The 27,281-nt window shown below is 38.4% G+C and overlaps 1 protein-coding gene across 16 annotated transcripts in view; it reads right to left on the bottom strand.

Annotated features, from left to right (window-relative positions):
* Window positions 1-27,281, bottom strand: part of INPP4B (inositol polyphosphate-4-phosphatase type II B) — an 887,198-nt gene that overhangs the window by 100,710 nt on the left and 759,207 nt on the right. For all 16 annotated transcript variants that reach the window (XM_015101375.4, XM_042234315.2, XM_060400642.1 and 13 more), the window contains one exon: window positions 23,618-23,777. In XM_015101375.4, coding sequence (XP_014956861.3) covers window positions 23,618-23,777 — 160 coding nt within the window. The remainder of the gene's footprint in view (window positions 1-23,617; window positions 23,778-27,281) is intronic.

Genomic DNA, 27,281 nt, shown 5'->3' with positions numbered 1-27,281 from the left:
AACACACTGAAATTCTAAGTCTAGAAGTGCTCTTAGGTATTTGTCTGACACTAACCACTTTCCAGTGTCTTTGCTTACTATAATTATATATACTTCTTCTGACTAAAATTTAAGGAAAAGGACAATATAGGAAAACAATGAAGAATAAGAAAATTACAAGTTGGTGAGCAAGGTAGAATGTCTTAAAGATAGCAGTAAGCCTCCTATAAAGAAGTATACATGAGAAAGCTAAAAGTGCATTTTTTTTTTTCCTAGAAAAGAAGCAATTTAAGTTTAGCAAATAAAGGTAAATCTCACTGGCAAATGCAAATTGCAATGACTTCAGGTTTTGTTCCCTGTTAATATTCACTCAGTGTAAATCTCAGGTTCTGAAATAAACACAATGATGTGTGACAGAGCAGAGACAGGCTGAAGCAGTCAGTTCATAAAGGGCCTTTTTGCTTCAGTGAGCATTCCAAATCACTCTGAGAAAGGCAGAGCAAATGCTTAAGTTTTTTTCCTGAAAAATATTTTTGGGGTACAACAAAAAAAGCAGCAGCTCCTGACAATTCTGAGACCACTGTGACATCATCCCTGAACAGCTTCCTGTCTCTCTATACTTCACAATTTATATGGGGTTTATTTTGTCCTGACGGGAAAGTCATTTTCTGGGATGGATGAAGATGGTGTTCATTCTGCATTTTCTAGATTCAAGTAAGAAATCTTGAAATGAGATTCAGACTTATCTTTAAACAACTAAAAAGTGGTGCCTTTTATGTATGAGGAAACCTTCTGAGGCACTCTAAATTATTTATGTCTTCATGTGAGTGGTCTTACATGGGTGTATATTAAATGCAAAATTTCATTAAGCTGTTCACTTAAGATGTATATACTTTTCAGTATCTGTGTTATAGCTCAATAAAAGGCTTAAAAAAAAGAATCTTGAAATGTACATATCCACTCTTCTGATTTTAGCTTCCTTATGTTTCAACTGAGATTTTTACACACACACATACACATACATACCTATGATAAACCCAGAGATGCCAGGTGGCTAAGGGCTTGCCAACATGTAGTCACTGCGCCTACACCTCTCACAGAAGCTAACTGGCCCAGCAGGCACTTAAGTGCCCGCATCATTGATTCTATCCCCTGGGCTCCTTTTAGTGACAGAGGAAAATATGAAGAGAATGTTTTTAGTATCTCTATAAAAACTTGCTGAAACTCCTTAACCCTGAGACCAACAAGCAGAGTCTTTCCTCGGGAAAAGCATAAAATGTGTGTGGCTTAGCTGAGCTTTTCCTGAGCTTTGTGAAGTGTGTTGGAAGTCGTCCAAGCAGAGCCTGTTTCCAGCCCTTGACTTGCTTTTCTAACAGGATTCAAGTGAATTCACTGAAGGATTCAAAGGATGACGGCCCCTCACCTCCTCCACACACCATCTATTTCCTGTACAGGATGTTCACGTCCTCTGAGCTCAATGGCTCTTATGTTGCTCAGGAGGAAAATAAAAGGGCCAAATTCCAACCGATGGTAGCAGAATATAATGTTTTCTTTCCAATTTCTGAGCCATTTTCTTCTCAGGTGCTCAGTCTCCTTCATTCATTTACAATAATTAATTTCACAGAAGCTTGTAGCCAGTATTATTTTTGTTATCACAACTTTTCAGACATTGGGAAAAAAATGAAAAGCTCAAAGCTTGCCTGCCCATTAAACTTTATGCAAAGGGATAGGAGAAATATATGAGCCTGGCTCGTAGGATTTACCTAAGTTCAGAAGATGATGAAATGAGGAGCAGAGCAATTAGAATGGCCTTTAAGGAGGGTGGTAAAATTCCCAAGGTTGTGAGAGGAACCCGTTCCACAGCTGAAAGGATTTTTAACAGGATGTCCAAACCTCGGGTGGCATAGAACCGGCAGTGGTTTCAAGGTTGGGGGCTGGGAGTGGGTATATCTCTGCCCACAGAGTCAGCGATGGTTTTGAAGGGCCTCTGTTCTATATCAGCAAGTGACATAGGTTCAATCCCTGGGTCAGGAAGATCCCCTGGAGTAGGAAATGCCAACCCACTCTAGTGTTCTTGCCTGAAAAGTTTCATGGACAGGGGAGTCTGGTGGGCTCCAGTCCATGGGAACACAGGAGCTAGACGCAGCTGAGAACACGACTGAGAACTGAGAACACCATTGCTCTACAGCGACGCAGAGATGGCTGCCTGTGTGACCTGTGTACCTGTTTTGGGCAGTTTTACAGTGTGAATATCGCTGTTTGGAGGGAATGATAAGGTTTCCTCTCCAGATACCTTACAGCAGGACTCCTTTGTATAATACACACACACAACTTTGATCATAGACCCTAGACACCCAGCCATCAGAGGACTCCAATATCAGCTGAATCCAGGCTACAGAACCCAGAAATGAAGCTAATCCAGACAACAGATGAGTAATCAGGGAAAGAGAAGCACCTGCTGAGGCTGAGCTGTCTAGATGACATCCCTGGCCACTAAGAATGCCCTCCTCCAAGTCTTCCTCACTCCATATCCATCTTTATGAATCACCTCCTGGCTCTGGTCCAGGAATTAAAAAAAAAAAAATCTATATTCATCTGTCTTTAACAAATGCTAAGCTGTCTTCCTTGTATCAATTTCCCCTTTTTTTCATTGCCGATCATGAGAAATACTGCATCTGTGGAGGACTGGCTACCAGGACCCCTTGATATTCACCCCCAAGGATGCTCATGTGCCTTCTAAAAAATGGTGTAATATTATCATCCCTCATACCCACAGGTTCCACATCTGGTGATTCAACCAACCACAGATGCAGAACCTGCAGACACAGAGGGCCAACTATACACTCATTTGTTAGACAAATAGAACCTCTTCAGTATGAGGTCCTGGGGTGATACTAATGTTAAAACTCATGACCGCTACCTGCAAGGAGCTTAAAATACAGAAGAGAAAGTCTCAAGAGGTGTAAAGTAATGCCTTCCATATAAGGAGGGTATGACAAGTACTGACAAAGTTGGGACAAAACACATCTAGAGAGGTTAAGGGTTTAGAGGCAAGAGAATGCATCTCTGGTGAGAAGATCTGTTCAGACATGGTGCTGTCGCTTCCTGAACACGTGAAGGGAGAGCTATGCAGAGGGAGGTCAGGGAAGCTGCTTGGTATATAGGGAGTGAACACCAAAATAGTGAGTAGTCACAGTCGGGGAGGGATGTCTGGTTTGATGATGCCGAGTGCTGTAAACAGAAGCCATGAACTAACTTGGAGGAGGTCAGAAGTGGGGCTGGAGGGGAGAGGGGATGGAGCTAAGATGACAAAAAGACTTGGAAAAGGCAGGAATAAAGGGGAAGTAAGTACTGAATGACAACCCATGCCAGCATTCTTTCCTGGAGAATCCCACGGACAGAGGAGCCTGGTGGGCTACAGTCCATGGGGTTACAAGAGCTGGACATGACTGAGAGACTAAGCATACACACATGTGAGTTGAGCCTGAAGCCCTGATAAATTTGGGAGAATGACATTCTAACATGTATACTATCATGTAAGAATTGAATCGCCAGTCTATGTCTGACGCAGGATGCAGCATGCTTGGGGCTGGTGCATGGGGATGACCCAGAGAGATGTTATGGGGAGGGAGGTGGGAGGGGGGTTCATGTTTGGGAAAGCATGTAAGAATTAAAGATTTTAAAATTTAAAAAAAAACAATGAAAAATCAAGTGGACAGTCACCACGGTAGGCGTAGGGAATGGAGTAAGTAGAAGTAGGGGGAGAAACAGGAAGATGCAGATTTTAGGCGACCAGAGAGACAAAAGCTAAGAAACAAGGCCAAACCTAGAAATAATGGGTTTCAGATGCATGCGTGCGTGTTGAGTCGCTTCCGTCGCATCTGCCTCTTTGCCACTCTATGGACCGTAGCCCACCAGGCTCCTCTGTCCATGGGACTCTCCAGGAAAGAACACTGGAGTGGGTGGTTACTCCCTTCTCCAGGGATCCTCCTGACCCAGGGGTGAAACCTGTGTGTCTATGTCCCCTGCACTGGCAGGCAGGCTCTTTGCTACTAGTTCCACCTGGGAAGCCCCTGGGTATCAGGTAGGGCAAGGTTAGTGGTAACCCTGGGAGGAAGACTCCACATAAATGCTGTGTCTTCCTCTGTCTCTAGTAGCAGCAGTCTTAAAGGCACCAAGGGTATTCACACAAAGGGCAAAGACACATCTTCAGATGTAATCATCATAGCGTCCAGTGAACTATGACCCAAATTAAGTGACTGATCTTGGTACCTTCCAGATGTATGAGAAATGATTGGACTGCCTGACTCCAGACAAACTGCCAGGGAAGAACAAAGCAGCCTTTTCTCACATCAAGGAAACCTTGTTTGTTTAAATCCTGCCAGTCTGAGAACAATGTCATAAAACCTTCCAGTCTTGCTCTTAGCCAAACAGCAAAGGAAATGCATCAACTGCTACCCTGGTTAAACTTCTCATTTCAGAGCACAAAGTTGAAAGCTTGAAGTAAATTCTGCTAAGACAGGTTCCAGGAACTAAATAAATCCATTAATCAAACAAGCTCTGTATAGGTGGAAGCAAAAAAAAAAAAAATTGAACCAGGGCTTATGCTGGAACAGGAAGAGTCATGTGTTCACATTCCTTGGGCTTATTTTGCCTTTTGACCCCTCAAAACTATAATCTCAGGACTCTGATCTACAAACATGCTGAAACTGAAGAATAAGTTCATAGGTTATGAGTCAACAAGCAACCCCAAATCACCAATACATCTACAACAGAGAGCTCTTGTCATTTAAGTTTTGTCCACTGCCTATGATTGAGAAGAGAGGGGTGGTGGAGAGTGAGTTGATAAAAGCTTGATTAGAACACCGAAAGGACAGAAAATGAAACGCATTTCTATCTTGAAGTGCACTAGGTGAGTGAGTAGTTTCCTAGTTAAGTTCAAGGCCAATGGAATACAGTGTACCCTTAGAAAATTATTTCTACAAATCCATCAAAGTCTAAAGTGAATAGATTCAACTTATAAGTGCTGAGTAAGTAGGCAAGAGGGCCTTGCTTCCCCAGTGGCTCAGTGGGTAAAGAATCTTCCTCCAATGCAGGAGACACAGGAGACATGGGTTTGATTCCTGGGTCAGGAAGATCTCCTGCAGAAGGAAATGGCAACCCACTCTGGTATTCTTGCCTGAGAACTCCACAGACAGAGGAGCCTGGTGGGCTACAGTCCAAAAGATCACAAAGACTCAGGTATGACTGAGCGACTAAGGTAGGCAAGTAACCAACCATAATAAAAAACAATACTATTTCCCATCCTATTCTATATTTATATGCCTCAGATTTCCCATAAGGGAGATATGAATTTTTTTTTAATTTCTTTTGGTCTATCCCAGATTCTCTGTGGATTCTCTGTATGAGTATCATCAGATATATGAGAATGTGAAATATTTTTTCAATTCTGACTATGAATACGTGGCAACTGTTTCTGCATAAGGTACAATTTCATAGTAAATATTTAAGAGATACCGAAGAGATTGATTTCATGAAATTATCTCATAATATTGCTAATTTGTATCTGATAAAACCTAACATTTTGTGTAAAGGGTGACCGCAAAAAATGTATCTGTACAGATTTAAGATTAGCGATTCTTTCTCCTGGAAAAAATAGAAGCAGTGCAGAATCATGATTCAGGGGACAAGGTACTCAACTTGGACCACCAGGGTCTGAATCCAGGCCTGGCCACTGGACTTGGCATGAAAGTACATGTAACATCAACTGTCTACCTCTTTATCCATTAAATGGGTAGAACTACTCCTATGAATGGTGCAAGGGTGAAATGATAAAGGCACCATCTTCAAAATAATTTTGGCACATATGAAGCAACTCCAAATTGTTGGCTACTATTTTTGAAAAGATGGGAACAAGCATTAAGTCATTTTGACATATGATCTGATGTCTGTCCACTCACCCACATTTCTCATGCTCTTCCTTTTCTCTTTTTTCTTAAATTATTTTTTATTGGGGTACAGTTGCTTTACAACATAACATTAGTTTCTGCTAAACAGCAAAGTGTTGTTTGTATATATCCCCTCTTTTCTGGATTTCCTTCCCATTTAGGTCACCACAGACCATTAAGTAAGAGTTATCTGAGCTACAGAGTTATCTGCTTTATGCACGGTATCAATAATATATCTATAATATAATTCTCCAAGCCAGGCTTCAGCAATACATCAACTGTGAACTTCAGATGTTCAAGCTGGTTTCAGAAAAGGCAGAGGAACCAGAGATCAAATTGCCAACATCCGCTGGATCATGGAAAAAGCAAGAGAGTTCCAGAAAAACATCTATTTCTGCTTTAGTGACTATGCCAAAGCCTTTGACTGTGTGGATCACAATAAACTGTGGAAAATTCTGAAAGAGATGGGAATACCAGGCCACCTGACCTGCCTCTTGAGAAACCTGTATACAGGTCAGGAAGCAACAGTTAGAACTGGACATGGAACAACAGACTGGTTCCAAATAGGAAAAGGAGTACGTCAAGGCTGTATACTGTCACCCTACTTATTTAACTTCTATGCAGAGTACATCATGAGAAAGGCTGGTCTGGAAGAAGCACAAGCTGGAATCAAGATTGCCAGGAGAAATATCAATAACCTCAGATATGCAGATGACACCACCCTTATGTCAGAAAGTGAAGAAGAACTAAAGAGCCTCTTGAAAGTGAAAGAGGAGAGTGAAAAAGTTGGCTTAAAGCTCAACATTCAGAAAACGAAGATCATGGCATCTGGTCCCATCACTTCATGGTAAATAGTGGGGGAAACAGTGGAAACAGTGCCAGATTTTATTTTTCTGGGCTCCAAAATCACTGCAGATGGTGACTGCAGCCATGAAATCAAAAGACGCTTACTCCTTGGAAGAAAAGTTATGACCAACCTAGATAGTATATTCAAAAGCAGAGACATTACTTTGCCAAAAAAGGTCTGTCTAGTCAAGGCTATGGTTTTTCCAGTGGTCATGTATGGCTGTGAGAGTTGGACTGTGAAGAAAGCTGAGCACCGAAGAATTGATGCTTTTGAACTGTGGTGTTGGAGAAGACTCTTGAGAGTCCCTTGGACTGCAAGGAGATCCAACCAGTCCATTCTGAAGGAGATCAGCCCTGGTGTTCTTTGGAAGGATTGATGTTGAAGCTGAAACTCCAATAATTTGTCCAACTGATGCGAAGAACTGACTCATTTGAAAACACCCTGATGCTGGGAAAGATTGAGGGCGGGAGGAGAAGGAGACGACAGAGGATTAGATGGTTGGATGGGATTACTGACTCAATGGACATGGGTTTGGGTGAACTCTGGAAGTTGGTGATGACGGAGGCCTGGCATGCTGCGTTTCATGGGGTCGCAAAGAGTTGGACACGACTGATTGACTGAACTGAACTGAACTGAATATATAATAAAATATAATATATATTATATATATGTGTGTGTGTTAATCCCAATTCATCCCACCCCTGCCTTTCCTCCTTGGTTTCCACATGTTTGTTCTCTATGCCTGTCTTCTCTCCCATTTCTGAGGATGAACTATTTGTTCTCTAGCTAAGACCGACTCCTCTATCTGTATACACCAGATCATCCCTACTCTCACTACTGAAAGGCGTCACTCAAGCAGTTCCCTCCCCTGCCTCTGACATCATCAATATTTCTTTGTTACTGGATTGTTCCCATTAGGACACATGGCTATCATCCCATCTTTAAAAAATAATCCTTTCTTGACCTTACTTCCCTCTATAGCTTCCACCCTATTGCTCTGCTTCCTTACATGCTGAAGGTCCTCAGAGGCGTGTTCATACATGCTCTCTCCAGTTCCTTTTCTTCTTTTCCCCTTACCCTCCTCTACTGAGGCTTCAATCTCTGTGTATTCTAGTACAGCTACTCTCATCAGCATCATGAATGTCTTCCACGCTGCTAAATCCAAAGTTGCTTCTCAGTCATCATTTCCCTTACCTACCAGCAGCACTGGGCAGATGGATCCCTCCTTTGTTGAATACCTTCTAACCCTAGATTTCAGGATGTCATACTTCTTAACCCCCAAGTCACCAGTCACTCCTTATCCAACTTTGATGTTGGCTCCTCTGCTTAACATCAGGTTGTCCCCATTTGTGATCTGTAGGTCATTTCTCTTTTCTCTGAAAACTCAATTTTTTTTTTTTTTTGCTGACATTATTCAGTTTCATGGCTTTAAATTACCTGCTAGCAATTCCCAATTTTAGACCATGTATCTGACCCTCTCTCCTGAATTTCAGCTTTTTATATCTAACTGCATACTTGATATTTCCATGGTAAACTTGAGATACTCGAAGAGAACATGTCCCTATTCCTGACTACAAAACTTGTTCTTTCCAGAGTCCTTGCCAGCTAGTCCACAGCCACCCCATCCTTCAGCTCTTTCCTGACTTCTCCCTTCTCTCATTTTCCCATCCAAGCCATCAGAAAACTCTGTTGGCATCACTTTCAAAGTAAGTACAGAACCCAGCTACTTTTCATCATGTCCAGGCTACTTTTCTTAGTCCAGGCCACTACCATCATGTCTCAATTAGAGAATTATATTAGCTTTCTAACTAGTCTGTACCTGGTTCTATTCTTATCTACAGTCTAGTCTGAACGTTACAGCCTGGGTGTTAAAATCTGTCAAGTCAGGTCAGTCCTCTGCTCAAAACCCTCCAACTGCTTCTGGATTTTCTAAGAGTAATAATCAAAGTCAATACAAAGGCTTTAAATTATTTAAACTCATCTTCTACTCTCTCCCCTTCACTTTTCATATTCAAACCAAATGAGCTGCTTTGCTGTTTTCTGATTGTGGAAAGCACATATGCCTCAAGGCTTTTGCATTAGCTGTTTTCAATACTCAATATATCCTTACCCTAGGTATCCATATGGCTCATTCCCTTACCTCCTTGTGTCTTTGTTCAAACATCAACTTTTCAATGAAGCTTGCTCTTAAATGTCAGTATTCTGAAACCCTTTTACTTCGCTCTGTATTTTTCCACATAATGTCACTTTTAACATATTAGGCAATGTCTTTCTTTCTTATGGTATATTTTATGTCGGGAGACATTTAAAGAATATAAAATCCAGGAGGTCAGGAGTTTTGTCCATTTTGTTCATTAATATATCCTGGTGTCTAGAATAGTGCCTGACATGGAGTAGATGCTCAACCAAAATATGCTGAATGATTGGAAAGAAAGAAAAAAAAATTCACAAATAATGTGACATCTTATTATCAGAGAACTTCAGAACTGGAAGAGATCTTAAAAATTTGCAGATGATCTTTATTTTACCAATGAAGAAAATGAGGCCCAGAGAATTTAAGTGACTTGCCAAAGGTCATGTAGCCAAATAAATAAATGGTGGACTTGGCAAGTACAATATCTTGGTTCTGAGTCAAGTGTTATTCTGTTACATCATAAGTCACTGCACAGTTTTTAAGGGAAATAACATTAATTTTCTGAGAAAAGTGAATGTTGAAAATGTTAAAATGTACCATTATAATTAGAATTTTAAGTTTATAATATGTTATCTTTTTTATTTTTACCAAATATTTTTAAAATTTGTAAGTGTACTTTACAAGTTGTTTTGCTTGCTGGCCTGAGTTTTAAAGCCCCTCATTCATTGATTTTTTCTTCCCAATGAAATTCTAAATATTCATGTGCAGAAATTCATTGAATCCAGGAGTATTAATATATAAACCTGTTGATGAAAATGATGCTCTGCACTTGCATATTTATACTTTACAAAGTAAAATAGACTCGTCACACATTATAAAACCACTGAAATAATTCTCATGTTAAGTGCAAGTTCTGAGGATATGAAGATTTTCAGGCATGCATACATAAATACTATAGTAGGAAACAGCAACCCACTGCAATATTCTTGCCTGGGAAATCGCATGGACAGAGGAGCCTGGCAGGCTACAATCCATGGGGTTGCCAAGAGTCAGACATGACTGAGCACAGCACAGCAGCAGCATGAATACGCACATACAGTGAAGACAGTCACCCAGAAACATTGAGAAAACTAAGCATTTCTTGTCTAGTAGCAGTGCAGATCAGGGTGATTCAGCCTTTATTCCAGTGTTGGCCTCTGAACTATGTTAGGCTCTGGAGATTCAGAGGAAAAAAAAATACTTAGCATATTCCCTCATAGAGCCAAGTCTAGTAGGGGAGATAACATTTAAAATAGTGTTTCCAATAAATCAGAAATACAGAGGCTGCAAACCAGTGGCCCAGGAACAGCTTCATTTGACCCTCAAATGTATTTTATTTGGCCTTCCTCCTATTATAATGATTAAAAAAAAAAAACAACCCTATCATCAACTTTAAAAAATTGGGATATTTTATACAAAAATTCAGATTCACTTGATAAATCAGAAGCTATGGTAACTTTAGATCCACGTTCCCATATGGGAATGAATGACTGGCTGGAGCTGGAGTGGTGGCCCTCTTTTGAAGGAATATATTCTTCCTAGTTTGTTCCAGTGTCCATCAGTTTCAGCTGGCTCATTCAGGTGAACTTGATCATTATCATGCATGATGTCTGTGGGACTATGTACCTGCAATCCTTGTAGAAACATGATTCTATAACTTGCAGAATTCAATAAAAATATAAAATTGTGAGATTGCTGCTTAAAAAGCAGTAAGCAAGCTTTTGTCTTTCTTCCTCATTAGTATCTCTCTGAGCTGTCATGGTCATTTCCACTTCCTCTTTTGTGTCACAGTCCTTTGGGCATGGTGATTGCCTGTGTGCAGATCTTCAAAGGCACCTAGCCTGAGTCTGCCTCTCCAGCACTTGCACCCAGGCCCCTTGGTAGGTATGGGTGGGAATGGGAGATGGTCACTGGGCCGGGATAAGGACGGGGAAGCTGGGCAGGCACTGGAGAACCAGGAGGCAGAACTAGAGATGAAATAAGTCTCCATGTCCCAGACACAGCCTTCTCCACACGACTGGACTTTATTCACAACAACACAGCTAACATTATTAAAAAGGCGTGACAACCACAGAGCATAAACCCATAGCACAGGCCCTGCTGAGAGGAATCTGCGCACTTGCCCTCCTCCCATGCTTGCAATGCCAGCTGTTGCCTGAAAGATCAGAAAAAACGCCTCAGTGGATAAAAAGTTTGAGCCTGTAGATGGTAGAGATAGGCAATCCTTTGAAAGCCCCGCACTGAAAAGCATAAGATGAGATCTCAGAAGAGTCCAGGGTGACTGGATACGAAAGGATGAAGCAGGATGAGATGAAGAAGGTGACCGAGCACCACGGAGAGACAGGTGGGAGTCTGGGAGTAGAGGGCCTTGTAAGATGGGGAGAAACATAGCAACAAGTGAAGCATTAGCTATGACTGCCTGGAAACCCATTAATCAAATATTAATGGCAAACACAAAAGTAAACTCATATGCCAGACTGCTCTTAAAATTTTATACTTATGGCTGATTCATGTTGTACGGCAGAAACAAACACAGCATTGTAAAGGAATCATCCTCCAATTTAAAAAAAATTATTAAAGGTAAAAAATTATTAAAGGTAAAAAATTAAGCATTCCTTTTCACTAGTTTATTCTGCACGCCCAATTCTTTTTGACAAACTCAATCAGGAATCATTCTGCCTGGATGGGAATCCTTGCTCAGATATCTACCAGCTCTGTGATCTTAGAAGATGTGCTCAACTTTATCATCTATAAAATAGGAATAAAAACAATATCCCCTGTAAGTTTGTTGCAAGATTGAAGGGAGGGATGGATAGAAAGTTTAGCAAAGTAGATGTCATACAAATGTTAGTGCAGTCAGTTTTAACTATTAAAGTGATTATTTCCTCTCTTTGTCTACCTTTGTTTAGCATCCAAGTTGCATTTGATTTTCATCCATTGGTGCTTCCAACTCCTCAGCTGAAGGCAGTTTCCATGCCCCAAGGCTCAGCAAGATAGATTTTGCTCATCTTTTTCTATTCTTTCTCTTTTCATTTTTTCCAGTTTCATCTATCTATCTGCTGATGATTCCCAAATGTATATTTCCTCTTCTATTTTCTTTATCTTGCAGAAGTGGTCTTTGGAAAATCTCTGTCTTCTTTCAAATACAACTGTTTATCCACCAGACGTCAAGAACAGGGTAGTGACCGAATGTGTTTCTAGATATAGTGCCTGGTATAGGATAGATGTTCAAATAATATCTGTTGAATGAATGAAGGGATCTTCCACTTTGTTTTTCAACTAACGTGTATTTGGTGTGTCTCTTCCATAAGGCTTAATGCCATGAACTATTTTAGATATAGTAGTGTTAACTGATTAATTGTTCTAGTCATTAATTATTTCCAGTGTATTAGGCAGATAGTTACTGTGGCCAACCAAAGATATAAGATAAAGCATGGGAGATTTGCTTAAAACAAACAAACAAAAGCCTTGGAAAGTGAAGTCATTCAGTCATGTCCGACTCTTTGTGACCCCATGGACTGTAGCCTACCAGGCTCCTCTGTCCATGGGATTTTCCAGGGAATAGTACTGGAGTGGATTGCCATTTCCTTCTCCAGGGGATCTTCCCGACCCAGGGATCGAACCCAGGTCTCCTGCATTGTAGACAGATGCTTTTACTGTCTGAGCCATTTGTCCCTATTTGGAGGATGGAGCGCCTTTTTCAGATGACTTACCTTTGGCATTAGCAAGCTATGGATTATAAATGATAATAAATTATTGAAATAAAATAAGTTCTTGGTAGTTATCAGACAATTTTGTTAACTGGAGGCAGCCGGAAATACAGTAAAAGATGTGGGAGGAAAAGTGAATTCTCAGGTCCCATAAGGAGTGTGTCTGAAAGTTAAAGGAAAATTATGACTTGGGAAAGGACATGAAACTAACCACTAGTAAGTGAACTAAGTCTGTGATGTGCCTGATGTTTACCACCTTTGTATGAAGAAAAAGTGATGACTTGAAGGCAAACTGGGCTCATTAGGAAAACTATGTCAGGGGAACTTCATCTCCTTTTTGGCAGAACTTATAGCTGGGTAGATGAGGAAAAAAAAGTATTCAATGACATAGGGTATTATTGGCCATTCACAGGGCACTTCATGATACCCTTGTGCAAGACAGAGAAATACAGGCCATGCAATGACATGAATGGATCAACGTATAGCTGGATGAACACATGTTCCCAGAGTAGAGATTAACTAGTGTATTTCAATGCACGCAATTCTTTTTTGTAATGTGCCTCAAGGATCTATATTTATCTCTGCTTTCTCATCATTTTAATCTGTTGCTTCTGTGAGTAGATAGGAAATGTTTACAATATGTGAATAAAATAAACCTTAGTAGGGCAGTTCAGTTCAGCTCAGTTCAGTCGCTTAGTCATGTCCAACTCTTTGTGACCCCATGAATCGCAGCACGCCAGGCCTCCCTGTCCATCACCATCTCCCAGAGTTCACTCAGACTCACGTCCATCGAGTCCGTGATGCCATCCAGCCATCTCATCCTCGGTCGTCCCCTTCTTCTCCTGCCCCCAACCCCTCCCAGCATCAGAGTCTTCTCCAATGAGTCAACTCTTCGCATGAGGTGGCCAAAGTACTGGAGCTTCAGCTTTAGCATCATTCCTTCCAAAGAAATCCCAGGGTTGATCTCCTTCAGAATGGACAGTAGGGCAGTAGGCATATGGTTTTTCCAGTAGTCATGTATGGATGTAAGAGTTGGACTATGAAGAAAGCTGAGTGCCGAAGAATTGATGCTTTTGAAATGTGGTGTTGGAGAAGACTCTTGAGAGTCCCCTGGACTGCAAGGAGATCCAACCAGTCCATTCTAAAGGAGATCAGTCCTGGGTGTTCTTTGGAAGGACTGATGCTAAAGCTAAAACTCCAGTACTTTGCCCACCTCATGCAAAGAGTTGACTCATTGGAACAGACCCTGATGCTGGGAGGGATTGGGGGCAGGAGGAGAAGGGGATGACAGAGGATGAGATGGCTGGATGGCATCACCAACTAGATGGACGTGAGTTTGAATGAATTCCTGGAGTTGGTGATGGACAGGGAGGCTTGGCGTGCTACAATTCATGGGGTCGCAAAAAGTCAGACATGGCTGAGAGATTGAGCTGAACTGAACTGAGGCATGATGGATGAAAGAAACAGGTGTTTTTCAGCATGTACTCAAAAGTGTATTATATTACAGTCATGGGTTTAGGTATCAATCTCTTCGGTAGAATTGAGACAGATCGGGTCTTAATCTTCTTGTGCCCCTAATATTTCAAAATGTCCAGTTCAGAGTGATGCTTAAATATTACTTGAATTTTGAGAAGCCTGAGGGGTAAGTCCAATTTAGCAAGGTTTATGGATTTCAATGGAGTTATTAGTGAAAGTGAAAGTTGCTCAATCATGTCCAGCTCTTTGTGACTCCATGGACTGTACAGTCCAGAGAATTCTCTAGGCCAGAATACTGGAGTGGGTAGCCTTTCCCTTCTCCAGGGGACTTTACCAACCCAGGGATCGAACCTAGGTCTCCCGCATTGCAGGTGGATTCTTTACCAGCTGAGCTGCAAGGGAATAGCTAATAAAAACTTAAATATCATTAATAGAATAGTATGTAAAAGTAGGGAGGCAGTCCTGTGTTACATTGTACTTTATGCTATACTGTTGAAAAGTAAAAAGTGAAAGTGTTAGTTACTCGATCGTGTCTCTTTGCAACCCCATGGACTGTAGCCCACCAGGCTCCTCTGTCTATGGAATTCTCCAGGCAAGAATACTGGAGAGTGTTGCCATTTCCTTCTCTAAAGGATCTTCTAAACCCAGGGATCAAACCCAGGTCTCCTGCACTGCAGGCAAATTCATTACCAACTGAGCCACCTGCTTATAAGGATGTTTAAATGTACAAAAATAAGAGGACAATCTTGTTTGTTAAGAAAAAATATGAATATACATCAGCATGAGACTTTGGAACGGTTATTCTATTACTTGTTCAAAGAATGTACAGAAAGATTTTCTTCTCTCAGCACTATCTGCAGTAATCCTGGAAAGAAATTTATGAAGTAAGATATAGTACAAAATTCTAGACCTAAAATAAAAAACCTCCAAAACTACAGGTTTAAAACATTATTAAACTGATATACTATAAAGAGAAAAATCTACAAGTTGAAAAGAGAAACATCTGCAGTTATAGAGGAACATTTAAAAATGAATAAATGTAGCACCAATTCAGAAGACCATCTGTTTAACCAACAAAGAAACATGAATTATGATTATACTGTAAAAATACAAGATGATGGTAAAGAAAGAAAAACGGACTATCATAAGGTTAATTATGAGATTTCAAAACATATCCCAATATAAAACACAACAGTCAAAAGCACATGAACAAAATTTGATTAAATTGATTGATTAGTTGATCAGAAATTGACAATTATTTTATTGATTAAAATATTTGCAGAACTGAATTATAAGGAAAAAACTACTCTAATGTTAGGAAAACAATTACTCATAGATGATATGGCAAGAAATGCCTATCAGTATTTAGCACATCACACATAATAAACTCTAGATGACTCAAATCACTCACTAAATCAATTTATTAATTAACTGTAAAATGAAAATAATGTAATGACTGTTCCACCACAGCTATGGACTGAGGATAAATGTGGTGTTATTGAAGACATGGATTTCATTATCAAAAATATTATTTTGAAATACGGTATTAAGTTACATAATGTGCATACGTATGCATGTCCAGTCATGTCTGACTCTTTTCATCCCTGTGGACTGTAGCCCACCAGGCTCCTCTGTCAGTGAAATTTTCCAGACGAGAACACTGGAGTGGGCTGCCATTTCCTACTTCAGGGGAATCTTCCTGATTCAGAGATCAAACCCGCATCTCTTGAGTCTCCTGCACTGGCAGGCGGATTCTTTACCGCTGCACCATAATATCAAGACACAAATAATTAGAAACTACAATATGATAATTTTTGTCCAAAATGGCATGAAATCACTGAAAATTTCTAAGGCTGGTAAGATAAAAGAGTGCTTCTAGGTACTGTGATTCAGAGTACCTATTGTTACAAAGAACCATTAAAACATCCCCACCCAACTAAATGTTGGTTTCTAAATGCTATTCTCCAAAAAAGAAACCAGAGTTCCTTGGAAAATAGCTGAACCACAAGCTGGGGCAAATACGGATGAACCTAGAGCAAGTTTTTTTTTTTTTTTTATGAAACCAGAGAATAAGAGAGTGGATAAAACGTAAAAGTAAGAAAGTGAGAAACTAAATACATAGTCTATGGCAAGAGAAGCTACCAAAAGGCCACCAAGAGCTCCTAATAGCTAGCCCATGAACAATTTGAGTCCCAAATAAATAATAACATAAGAGGCATACAAACCAAAGGATACAATATGTATTCATGAGTCCACACTGATATAAAGTCATTGTATAAATAAATACATGGGAGAGAAGGAGTAACTCTTCCGTATAAAATAATTCCACTTACAGGACAATTTCTGAGATGTAGTTAAAGGTTTTCATGTTCAAAGATGCTTACATGTTAAATGCAGCATTATAATATTAATCAAATACCTAAAAGAGTGGTTTCTCTTTTGATGAAATAGTTTATCATCATTATCATCTCATTATTTCCAGACAATGTTTGCGAGGAAATACTCATAATATAATGACATGCAGTATATCAAGAAGTACATCTATATTTATACTGTGTACAGCAGTTTGGATACAGTGTATGTGTGTGTGTAAACATATATTCAAAATGTGTGGCTAACAGAAATAAAATGAAAATTGTGCATAATCCTATTTCTTTTTCTTCTCAAATGTTTAAAATGATTTCTAATAAAATTTTGAAATGCAGTTAAATTGAGAACATGTCATTAGTGAATGTGTATCTCAAGATGGTTTTAGAAAAGGCAGAGGAACCAGAGATCAAATTGCTAACATCCGCTGGATCATCGAAAAAGCAAGAGAGTTCCAGAAATCATCTATTTCTGCTCTATTGACTATGTCAAAGCCTTTGACTGTGTGGATCACAATAAACTGGAAAATTCTGAAAGAGATGGGAATACCAGACCACCTGACCTGCCTCTTGAGAAACCTGTATGCAGGTCAGGAAGCAACAGTTAGAACTGGACATGGAACAACAGACTGGTTCCAAATAGGAAAAGGAGTACGTCAAGGCTGTATATTGTCACCCTGCTTATTTAACTTATATGCAGAGCATCATGAGAAAGCCTGGTCTGGAAGAAGCACAAGCTGGAATCAAGATTGCTGGGAGAAATATCAATAACCTCAGATATGCAGATGATACCACCCTTATGGCAGAAAGTGAAGAACTAAAGAGCCTCTTGATGAAAGTGAAAGAGGAGAGTGAAAAAGTTGGCTTAAAGCTCAACATTTAGAAAACTAAGATCATGGCATCTGGTCCCATCACTTCATGGCAAATAGTTGGGGAAACAGTGGGAACAGTAGCTGACTTTATTTTGGGGGTCTCCAAAATCACTGCAGATGGTGACTGCAGCCATGAAATTAAAAGATGTTTACTCCTTGGAAGGAAAGTTATGACCAACCTAGACAGCATATTAAAAAGCAGACATTACTTTGTCAGCAAAGGTCTGTCTAGTCAAGGCAATAGTTTTTCTAGTAGTCACGTATGGATATGAGAGTTGGACTATAAAGAAAGCTGAGCGCCGAAGAACTGATGCTTTTGAACTGTGGTGTTGGAGAAGACTCCTGAGAGTCCCTTGGACTGCAAGGAGATCCAACCAGTCCATCCTAAAGAAGATCAGTCTTGGGTCTTCATTGGAAGGACTGATGCTGAAGCTGAAACTCCAACAATTTGGCCACCTAATGTGAAAAGCGGACTCATTGGAAAAGACTCTGATGCTGAGAAAGATTGAGGGCAGGAGGAGAAGGGGATGACAGAGGATGAGATGGCTGGATGGCATCACCGATGCAATGGACATGAGTTTGGGTGGACCCCGGGAGTTGGTGATGGACAGGGAGGCCTGGTGGGCTGCAGTTCACGTGGTGGCAAAGAGCTGGACACAACTGAGCAACTGAACTGAACTGACCCCAAATATCTTTTTTCTGAAATAGTTAAGGGGATAGTATATGTAAACTGCAAGTTTAGCTTGTTTGCTTTATAGTTCAGAAAGCCATTGTTAATTTCTCTGTTGCACTGTTTAATGTGACAAAGTTCAGGGTAGAAACTAAAAGTATATTTTTCCTAAATTAAGAGGAAGATTAAAATAAATTAATAATAATTTTTATTATTTAATAAAAATAAGTTTTATTAAATAACTTATTAACAATCCCACCTAAATATGCAATAACATCCATCACATATTTTATATATTTTAAGTATACTTGAGCGCACATTCATTTGTAATACATCACATTTATATTTGTTAATCATCTCTTTAATGAACCAATATCTTTACCAAAGCATTCTATTGTGCATTCTATGCACAATCATCCAACACATAAAATGTTAACAGCTTTAACTTTAGAATTATTTGATAATACTATATTATTTAATACTAAGTAATACATTATCCAATACTAAATAATTTTCAGACCAAAGTATGTATTTCATTTTATAAATTTAAACAGTGGCTTATCTCCTAAAAAACGTTTATAACTCAAAAAAGAATGAATGAAATAAGCATGTAAAACATGATATTAATAAAAATTAATAAATAATGGAATAAATTATAGGACACCATGTTATAATTTGACTCCAACCATCCACAAAACTGATGTAGTTATTAATTCACTTTAGGAGCAAATTCTACATGGTTTTTAGGCTATATACAAAGAATATTTTGCATTCAAATGAAGGTGATTCATGTAATTTTACAGATGACTTACCTACCAAATATTTTTACTTTTTAAATGGAAACTGATTGCACAGATATGATCTTCTGATAAAATACAAGATATGAATAAATGCATAATTTTCAGTACTTTGGAACTCTGTTCTCATCAGTAAGCAGGTTTCGGGAACATCAAAAATTGTGGCAAAATTCAGAATCCCTTAACCTCTTAATCTTACTCTGCTCTAAGTGTCCTCAACACTTAATGGACAGAACAAATCACTAATATGGATTCTGCTTCTTTACCTCATTTTCCAGAGCGCAGCACAGTGCCTGGCTCATCGCTGATGGTCAATAAATACTCAGTTAAAGAAAACTGAAGTATACTATTTCTTTTTGACATGAATTATGACAGGTTTTCATTTTGATTCATATGAAGTTATAAATCTGGACCAGCTTCATTAATAAAATTGATATTATTAAAAAAGAAAATCACCATATACAGTTAAATCAAGTAGAACATTAAAAAAAAAAAAGCAGTGTAAACTTTCCACCTAAGTGAATGTAATATGGAGGATGTGAACCATCTACAATAAGAAAACTTTAGAAAGCCACTGTTGATGAATGTGATTTAGAAATGGTTCTCCTGTTAATCAGGTGATGAAAGATTGATGTTTCCTATAATTAAACTCCTGATGAAAATGTGAGTAATAAAAAAATCAGGAAAACAAATTAAGAAAACAATTTAATTTGATAGGCAGCCATATTTTCCTATGCTCATTTTCCTTAAGGAAAAGGGAAAGTAGATTTTAGAAGAAGGTAGGGCAACACTTTTTATCTCCAAACACTCAAGAATCTGGCTGGAATGACTCTAGGAGCAAGTCTTTCTAGAATAGAGAAGTGCAGATATCTGTCTTAGTTTTTGTTGTCAAAATTAATGAAATTAACAAAAACATTTTAACAAAAGAAGCCATATTTGCTAGTCAACCTTGTAATAAGACACCTTTGAATGTATCCATCTCTGTCTCTATACAAACTATATGTGTGTGTGTGTCTCTATATGTGTGTGTATGTGTGTCTACAGTGACACACACCCATATGTGTATGCACATGTATGCATCAGTGTATCTGCCTATACATGTATCTATGAAAATTTAATTGGAGGTTTTTAGTGCAAACACAGGCAAACATTGGTAAGTCTTTAAAAATTTGATTAGAAGTTGGAGTGCTGAGTGATTAAAGAACCTGAAGCAACAGCATTTCTAAACAATTCTTAAAATAAACTTGTTAGCCACATCAGCTTCATACATTAATTTTCACAACTGATGGGGAGAAAAAAGGTTTTACCTAAGTCTAAACATACAAGTTTTAAGAGTTTTAAAGAACTGAGGCTCCCAGAACTGGAAAACCTTATGTTAAAACAATTCAGTCCTTGGACAACTAGATTGAACCAACTACCTGACTTGGAGCTGACGTGTCCTGGAAAACACATTTTTAAACCTTTAACACTTTTCTCCCCTTGTAATTTAAGTTTAAATTTAAAGTTTAGCTTATACATATAAAACTTAACTTTTAATGAATATATAACTAAATCTAAGTGGAAGAAAGTGCAAAAGTAAAGAACTGAGGTTTTACATTGTACAACAAAAACAGGGTGGTCATTATTTGACTTTAAAAATTCTCATTTAAATTTGCAATGCTTTAAATGAATATCAAAGTAGTAATTAATAGAGGTTAAGAGAACATAACAATACGCTTTCTCTTAGAAAATACAACAAAAATATAACTTCTGACAGTTTTACTCTCAACCTTTTCTCTACAGTAAAATGCCTCACTCACCTCTACAACAGGTTGTTGTGAGGACCTTTGCCTGGGTGTTCTATGAAGCATTTTTAAACTTTTATCTTTTTAACCTATATTGATTCTTACCCTCTTTAATATTCAAAAAACTATTCTTCTTTTCTTGTCAATATTTTATAATTTCCAAAAAGTTTTTAAGGATCTTGGGAGAACATTCCAGAAGTATCTGCTATTATTACTAGACAAGAAAACAAAAAACTTAGGTGAAGACTTGACATTTTATCCTATATACATCTTAAGCATCCTAACGGTAAAAATTCACATGAAACTTTAAGATACAAGATATGAGAATCTCAACATGGAAAGCTGTTACTATAACTGCGAGCAGTGTACAAACATGCTTCTACTTTTACCTACATAAGCTGACATGTTTAAAATACTGGGTTAACAAAGATCTTTTAGTAAAGTGACTTAGGCAGGCTTAAACTAGCAAGGATTAAAGATGAATCCTTACTAATTAATTGGAAGATCTGAGACATATTTTATATTTCATTTTACAAAATCAGGAATATTATTTTTAAACAAGAGAAGACATGGTCTACCTGTCAGAAAACTACCACTCAGAAATATTTTTCATTCACAAAGCAGGAAAAACATAGAAACATTTAAATTTCACATTGGCACCAAAAAGGTTAACTGCCCTGCCTTCTTGGATTAGGAAAACTAAAGCTGAGCAATAAGTAGTTTTGCAGGCGTTTGGACATGCCTAAGCCTTTAAATCAGTAAAATACTTTCTAAAAATTTTGATTACAAAAGTAATAATACTTATAAAAAATTCAAACAGAACAAAATGAAAAAAGTAGAAAGTGAAAGGCCCCTATCAAGCCCCTCTGGGACCCATTCCCCCACCCCCTTTCAAGAGAAACCACATTTAACAGTTTGGTGCCTAGCTTTCCAATCTTCTGTTCTACACGTATATAAAATACACACACCTTCACTTGGCTCATTCTACACATAGTGTTTTGCCATTTGATTTTACACTTAATATACCTCTGATGTCTTTTTATGTCAGTACATGTAGGCTAAATGGTATTCAATCAGTAAATACCCTTTTAACAATGGCAAAATCATTAAAAAAAAAATCATCCACCCAAGTACATGTGTATAATTTAAAAGAAAATGGACAAAAATCCTAAAACACAAACATCTAAAAATCATCTCCATCTTTCCACCAATGTGGAACAGTTCATTCCTTTTTCACACAAAACAAATTATGTGATTGGGGAGATGTTATAAATGTTATAAATGTTAATTTATAAATGTTAATTCCCTTCCTAACACTTTTTTGCTTCCATGGATTAGCCTTGACTCTGGAAATTAGGGCTAAAACTTAGATAATAACTCTTTCACTGACTCTTAATTCATCTTTCTCATTGTTTGTCATAGTTAAGATGCAAAGTACAGTACACAAGTAGGTCAAATCCTTAAAAATATTTAAATTCCTTTTTTAAAAGCTTGAAACAATATTCTTACCAAATTTAGTTGAGCTTTTCTAATAGAAACTATTGGCTTAGTCCCACTTTTATAATCAGTTTCAGTTTGACTTATAAACTTAGCACAATGTGAATTTCACTTGCAGCACAACAGAATCATAGGATGTCAGAGCTAGAAGTGACCTTAGAGAGTATCTAATTCATCCCCCTTGTTTTAAGATGAACCATCTGAGGCTCAATGGTGAAATGATGTGTTCAAAGCTATATAACTAATTAGTGATAGCCCAGACTGGGACATAGTTTGATGGTGAAAAACTTCAAGCTACCCCTCCAGGGAGGTCTCAAATGTTTATTTTTTTCAACTATTCTTTATTCTATACCATAACATTCACTACATATTAAATGACACTTTATAACTAATACAGTAGGACAATCTTAAATACATATGGCTTCAAATTGTACAATACTACATTGTTTCGGTGCTAAGATTCTATTTTGAAGTCTAAAGTTTGCAGAAATGCATATAGATTTTTTTGCATTTACTACATTCTTCTTGTGTATCATTAATTGTGTATCATGTAAAATGACTATGTAAGTATATTTTGTCATTCTGTTTATACTTAGCAACAAATTTGCATTTTTATTTGATATAACAAAGGCTTTAATGTAATTTTTGTTAGAAGATTTTGCATTACCTTTATACTTTATATCTAACTGGACAGAATGACTGATTCTTATGTCATTGTAATAGTGTTGTAAATAATCACGTGAAATGTGTGAGATAGAGTACTATATTTGTGAATATAATTTTATGGCTGTTTTCATTTAGTAAGAAACCTTTCCATCAGTATGGAAAACTAAGAAAATTGCTTTCTACTGTATAATCTGGCAGTCATCATAGATTAAAGCTTATTTTTCTGTGACTAAAAACTTATCCAATAAAGCACTATTCTTTAAAATGAAAAAAAAAAAAAAAGAAAATTTAAGCTTCATGAAAATATGTCTTTGGAATAACATTCTTCTTATATGGAATTAAGACTTCTTCATGTTTTTGAAATAATTCACCAATTCACTCCCTCTGAATAAGGTGAAAAGCATTTTACCATATCACCTTCTTTTCAGAAGCCTTTTTAAGATGCTGCATTCTGATAGTCCTCAAAGTTTCTAAGCATTTTCAGATGCTTGTTTTTCTTCCTAATAAAATTTTGGAGGAATGTGTATAAAAGTAGATTAAACTATATCAGACTCTTTAAAAGAAAACACTGCTCTCCTTTCAAGAGGGATTTTATGTAGTAAAAAAAAAAAAAAAAAAAAAAAAGAGCATTGCAAGCAGTTCTGAAAACACAGCCGAGATGCAATTTGATAAATAGCCTTCCATCACCCCAGCCAGAGCAGTGGAAAAGCACACTATCAGCACTTTCATCAAAAGCACTATTGACTCCTCTTTTTTCTATCTCATTTTATCTTGGCTTTCTCATTTTGTTTACTCAGTCAATGATTGGGAAAAAAAAAAAATGATTCCTTACCCTTCGGATGAGTTATGATGGAGTCTTCTGGAGAAGAGTCCTTTTCTACATCTTTGCTGCTGGCACTGCTTCCCTCGCCACCACTCTCTCTTTCGATCAGTTTATCCACCATCGCAATAATGCAGTTCAGGCTCTTCCCCACACTGGCCCACACCCTGTCCTGAAAAGAGCATGAGTATCACCATGGATCTTTATTGCAAAACCAAGACGCGGCAAAATCCGATGAATCCACTTGAGAACAGCAGGAAGGGGCACAATCATGAAGACTGAGTGACTCTAATACCCCCGTTCCTTTGGCCAAATTATGCATAGACAAGAAATCTATTTTCTCTTAATAAAGCATACATCAAGTGTTATGATCTTTCTATTTAGGTCATTGTTTTTGCCCTGTCATAAAGCAATGAGGAACTATCGTAAAACGTGGATCCCTAATCGAGCACAAATTACATTTTACACTGGAGATATCTATTTTATTTATCAATAATTAGTATGAAAGCAAAGATTCACCAATATTTTAAAATAATGACTGCCGCTTGCATTCAAATTTCTTGTTTTTCTTTTTATTGTGCTAATATAGACGTAACGCAAAGCTGACCATTTTAACCATTTTTAAGCATTCAGTATTGATACATTCACACTGGTGTGCAGCCATCATCACCATCCGGCTCCAGCAATTTTTCATCTTCCTAAGCTGAAAATTTGTACCCTGTAACATGCATTGTCCATTCATCCTTTCACCCAACCCTGGCAACCACCATTGTACTTTCTGTTGCTATGAATGTGACGACTCTAAGAATTAGGAGTTCTTAAAGCGTGGTCTTCAGATCATCCTAACAGAATGACCTAGAGAATTAAATGCATATCCGTGGGTGTCACCAAGTCAACCAGAACAGTTTCAGATGAACAGATACACACTATGTATAAAACAAATTATCAAAGACCAACTGTATAGCACAGGGAACTCTACTCAGTATTCTGCAACAGCCTACATGGGGAAAAAATCTGAAAAGAATGAATATATGTATAACTGAATCACTCTGCTGTATAACTGGAACTAACAAACACTGTAAATCAGCTCTATCCCAATATAAAATAAAAATTAAATTAAAAAAAAAAAAGAACCATTGGGAACACGTAGCTGAAATTTCAATAAACTCTTTAGGTGCTCAGAAATGAGGTGATTTTCCAGTGGGAGTCCAATGACCCAATGACATGGTTTCTACAAAAGTTCTTGCTAAATTTATTGCAATTTGGCAAAATCACATCCTATCCTTGCTGGCTTTCCTAGATAAATCATACTTGCTTTTCATAACCCTCTATCATGAGTACAAAATATGCTGTTAATCACAAGTAACCATAGGAATTTTTTCTCTACACACAGATCATTCCTACCAAGAATTAAAGCTGATAAATCCATAAATTATATCATCTTCTGCCTAGTATCTGAAAAAATGAAGCAGAAATCTTGAGACCTAAAAAGCTCATCACTTCCAGGAGGCAATGCTGGAGAAATGTAAGCAAGCTGAGTCTGTGACATCACTCACTGAGATTCGGTGAGGAGTTTATATTCCAGATCATATAACCAAACTGCACTATGCTATGCTATGCTTAGTTGCTCAGTCGTATCCGACTCTTTGTGACCTCATGGACTGTAGCTCGTCAGGCTCCTTTGTCCATGGGATTCTCCAGGTAAGAATACTGGAGTAGGAAGCCATGCCCTCCTCCAGGAGATCTTCCCAACCCAGGGACAGAACCCAGGTCACCCACATTGCAGGCAGATTATTTAGCATCTGAGCCACCAGGGAAGCCCAAGAATACTGGAGTGGATAGCCTATCCCTTCTCCAGAAGATCTTCCTGACCCAGGAATTGAACTGGGTCTCCTGCATTGCAGGTGGATTCTTTACCAGGTAGTTTTATCAGCTACCAGGGAAGCCCATAACCAAAGAAAATGGTCCCTATTCTGAATATGCCTTAATCACCACCATCAACCTTATTTTTCAGACTGTAAGTGGAAAAATGAAGCAATTCTCCAGCTAATACTGTGGACAAACTCTGTTACCGAGGAAAAAGGAGGAAAGAATTTCTCTTAATTTTTAGATTAGCTCTGTAGAGGAGATAGGCTTTCAACTCTCTTCCTATTACTCATGATGAGGGAAACTTTATGTTTTGATCAAAGATGAGTAGTAGTGCATGCTGTCTTTCTTATGTAAAGGCATATAAAGGATGGATCAACTGCTCTTAATCACATCTTTGAAGAGCACGAACAGAAGGGTATGTAAGAGGATGCTTTTACATTCTACACCCAGCCATTGTTCTTCTTCCTTTATAGATACCTCAGGTTATACAATTCTGCTGTGAGTCTCCTTTGCAGCCAGTACAGAGATCTTCACTGGCACAAAGAACATACTGAAGTGCGCTCATTGATTAAGATCAATAATCATATAGTAAATGGTTGTGTTGTGTGTGGCAAACAGTCTTAAAACACTTAAATGGGTGGAGGACACACAAACTGGGAGGATGTTTGGGGGGTAAGAAATAGAGCAGTTGCTTACGTAACACTAATATATGATTCATGCACGATCATATACTCTGTGGAAGGCACATTCAGCAGCAGACTCTGAGCAGACTCATGCTGTTCTTTTTCTTTTGGAGAGTAGATCCTGCCAGGCTGGTGGTGAGAGAACCCTGAGCTTTTCCAGACACTGCTTCCTTCTCTTTTAAGGCATCAACAAAGTAGATTAAAGTCACTGCTTTACACTGCTGTCTCTCATACTAGACTGTGAGTTATCTGAGAGGAGAAGGAAATGGCAACCCACTCCAGTATTCTTGCCTGAAAAATCCCATGGACGGAGGAGCCTGGTGGGCTATAGTCCAAAGGGCTGCAAAGAGCTGGACATGACTGAGGGACTAAGCACAAATGTGTCCTAAGTGTATTGCAGAAGGCCTGGAAGAAAGGCAGACAGGGAACAAAAGGGGGAGGAAGAGAGAGGACTCCAATCCAGAGGCAGATTGGGGATTGCTACTTCCAGTAGCTGACTTAACCTGCAAAAACCACCACATAATATTATTGACTCAGATTTTAGAGACGAGGAAACTTCTGGTAAGAGATACTGAATAACATTTAATATTAAAATGGTAGAGGTAGAAGAGAAATTCCATTTGATTCCAAAGACTGATTCCATTTGATTTCCCACAGAATTCTGGTATCCAGTAGGAATCCCTCTTCATGAAATCACCAGAAATTTGGGGACAAGCTTCGGGGCAGGAAGGGTCAGGTACACGTGCGTGTCACCTCACAAGACTAAGATTAGGTTTCAGTTATCTGAGGCTTTAAAATGAGCCCAATGGCAAATTCTGAACTAAGAGACGATTCTACAAAAAGGGCAGGCTGGTCCCATGTACCCTTAAGTTTGAAATCAACAGTACCATGCAATTAGGGGTGCAGCAATCACTTGACTAAAGGACCAATCAGTCTGGGTCAAAGGACATAAGTGGCAAATATTAACAGAGGACAACATTAGTAACAAGGCCCCAGATCCATTTGTGGGCCCAGGATATGAAATAGGGAGTGGACTATAAGGAGGGAAGATAATTAAGAAATATTATTAATTACCAGCAAGATAATTATTTTGGAGCTAGGATGCTAACAGTGAGTAGGAAACA

The sequence above is a fragment of the Ovis aries genome, chromosome 17, assembly GCF_016772045.2.
Source record: "Ovis aries strain OAR_USU_Benz2616 breed Rambouillet chromosome 17, ARS-UI_Ramb_v3.0, whole genome shotgun sequence".
NCBI lineage: Eukaryota > Metazoa > Chordata > Mammalia > Artiodactyla > Bovidae > Ovis > Ovis aries.
Note: the sequence above shows the minus strand (reverse complement) of the source record. Positions and strands in the feature narration are given on the sequence as shown.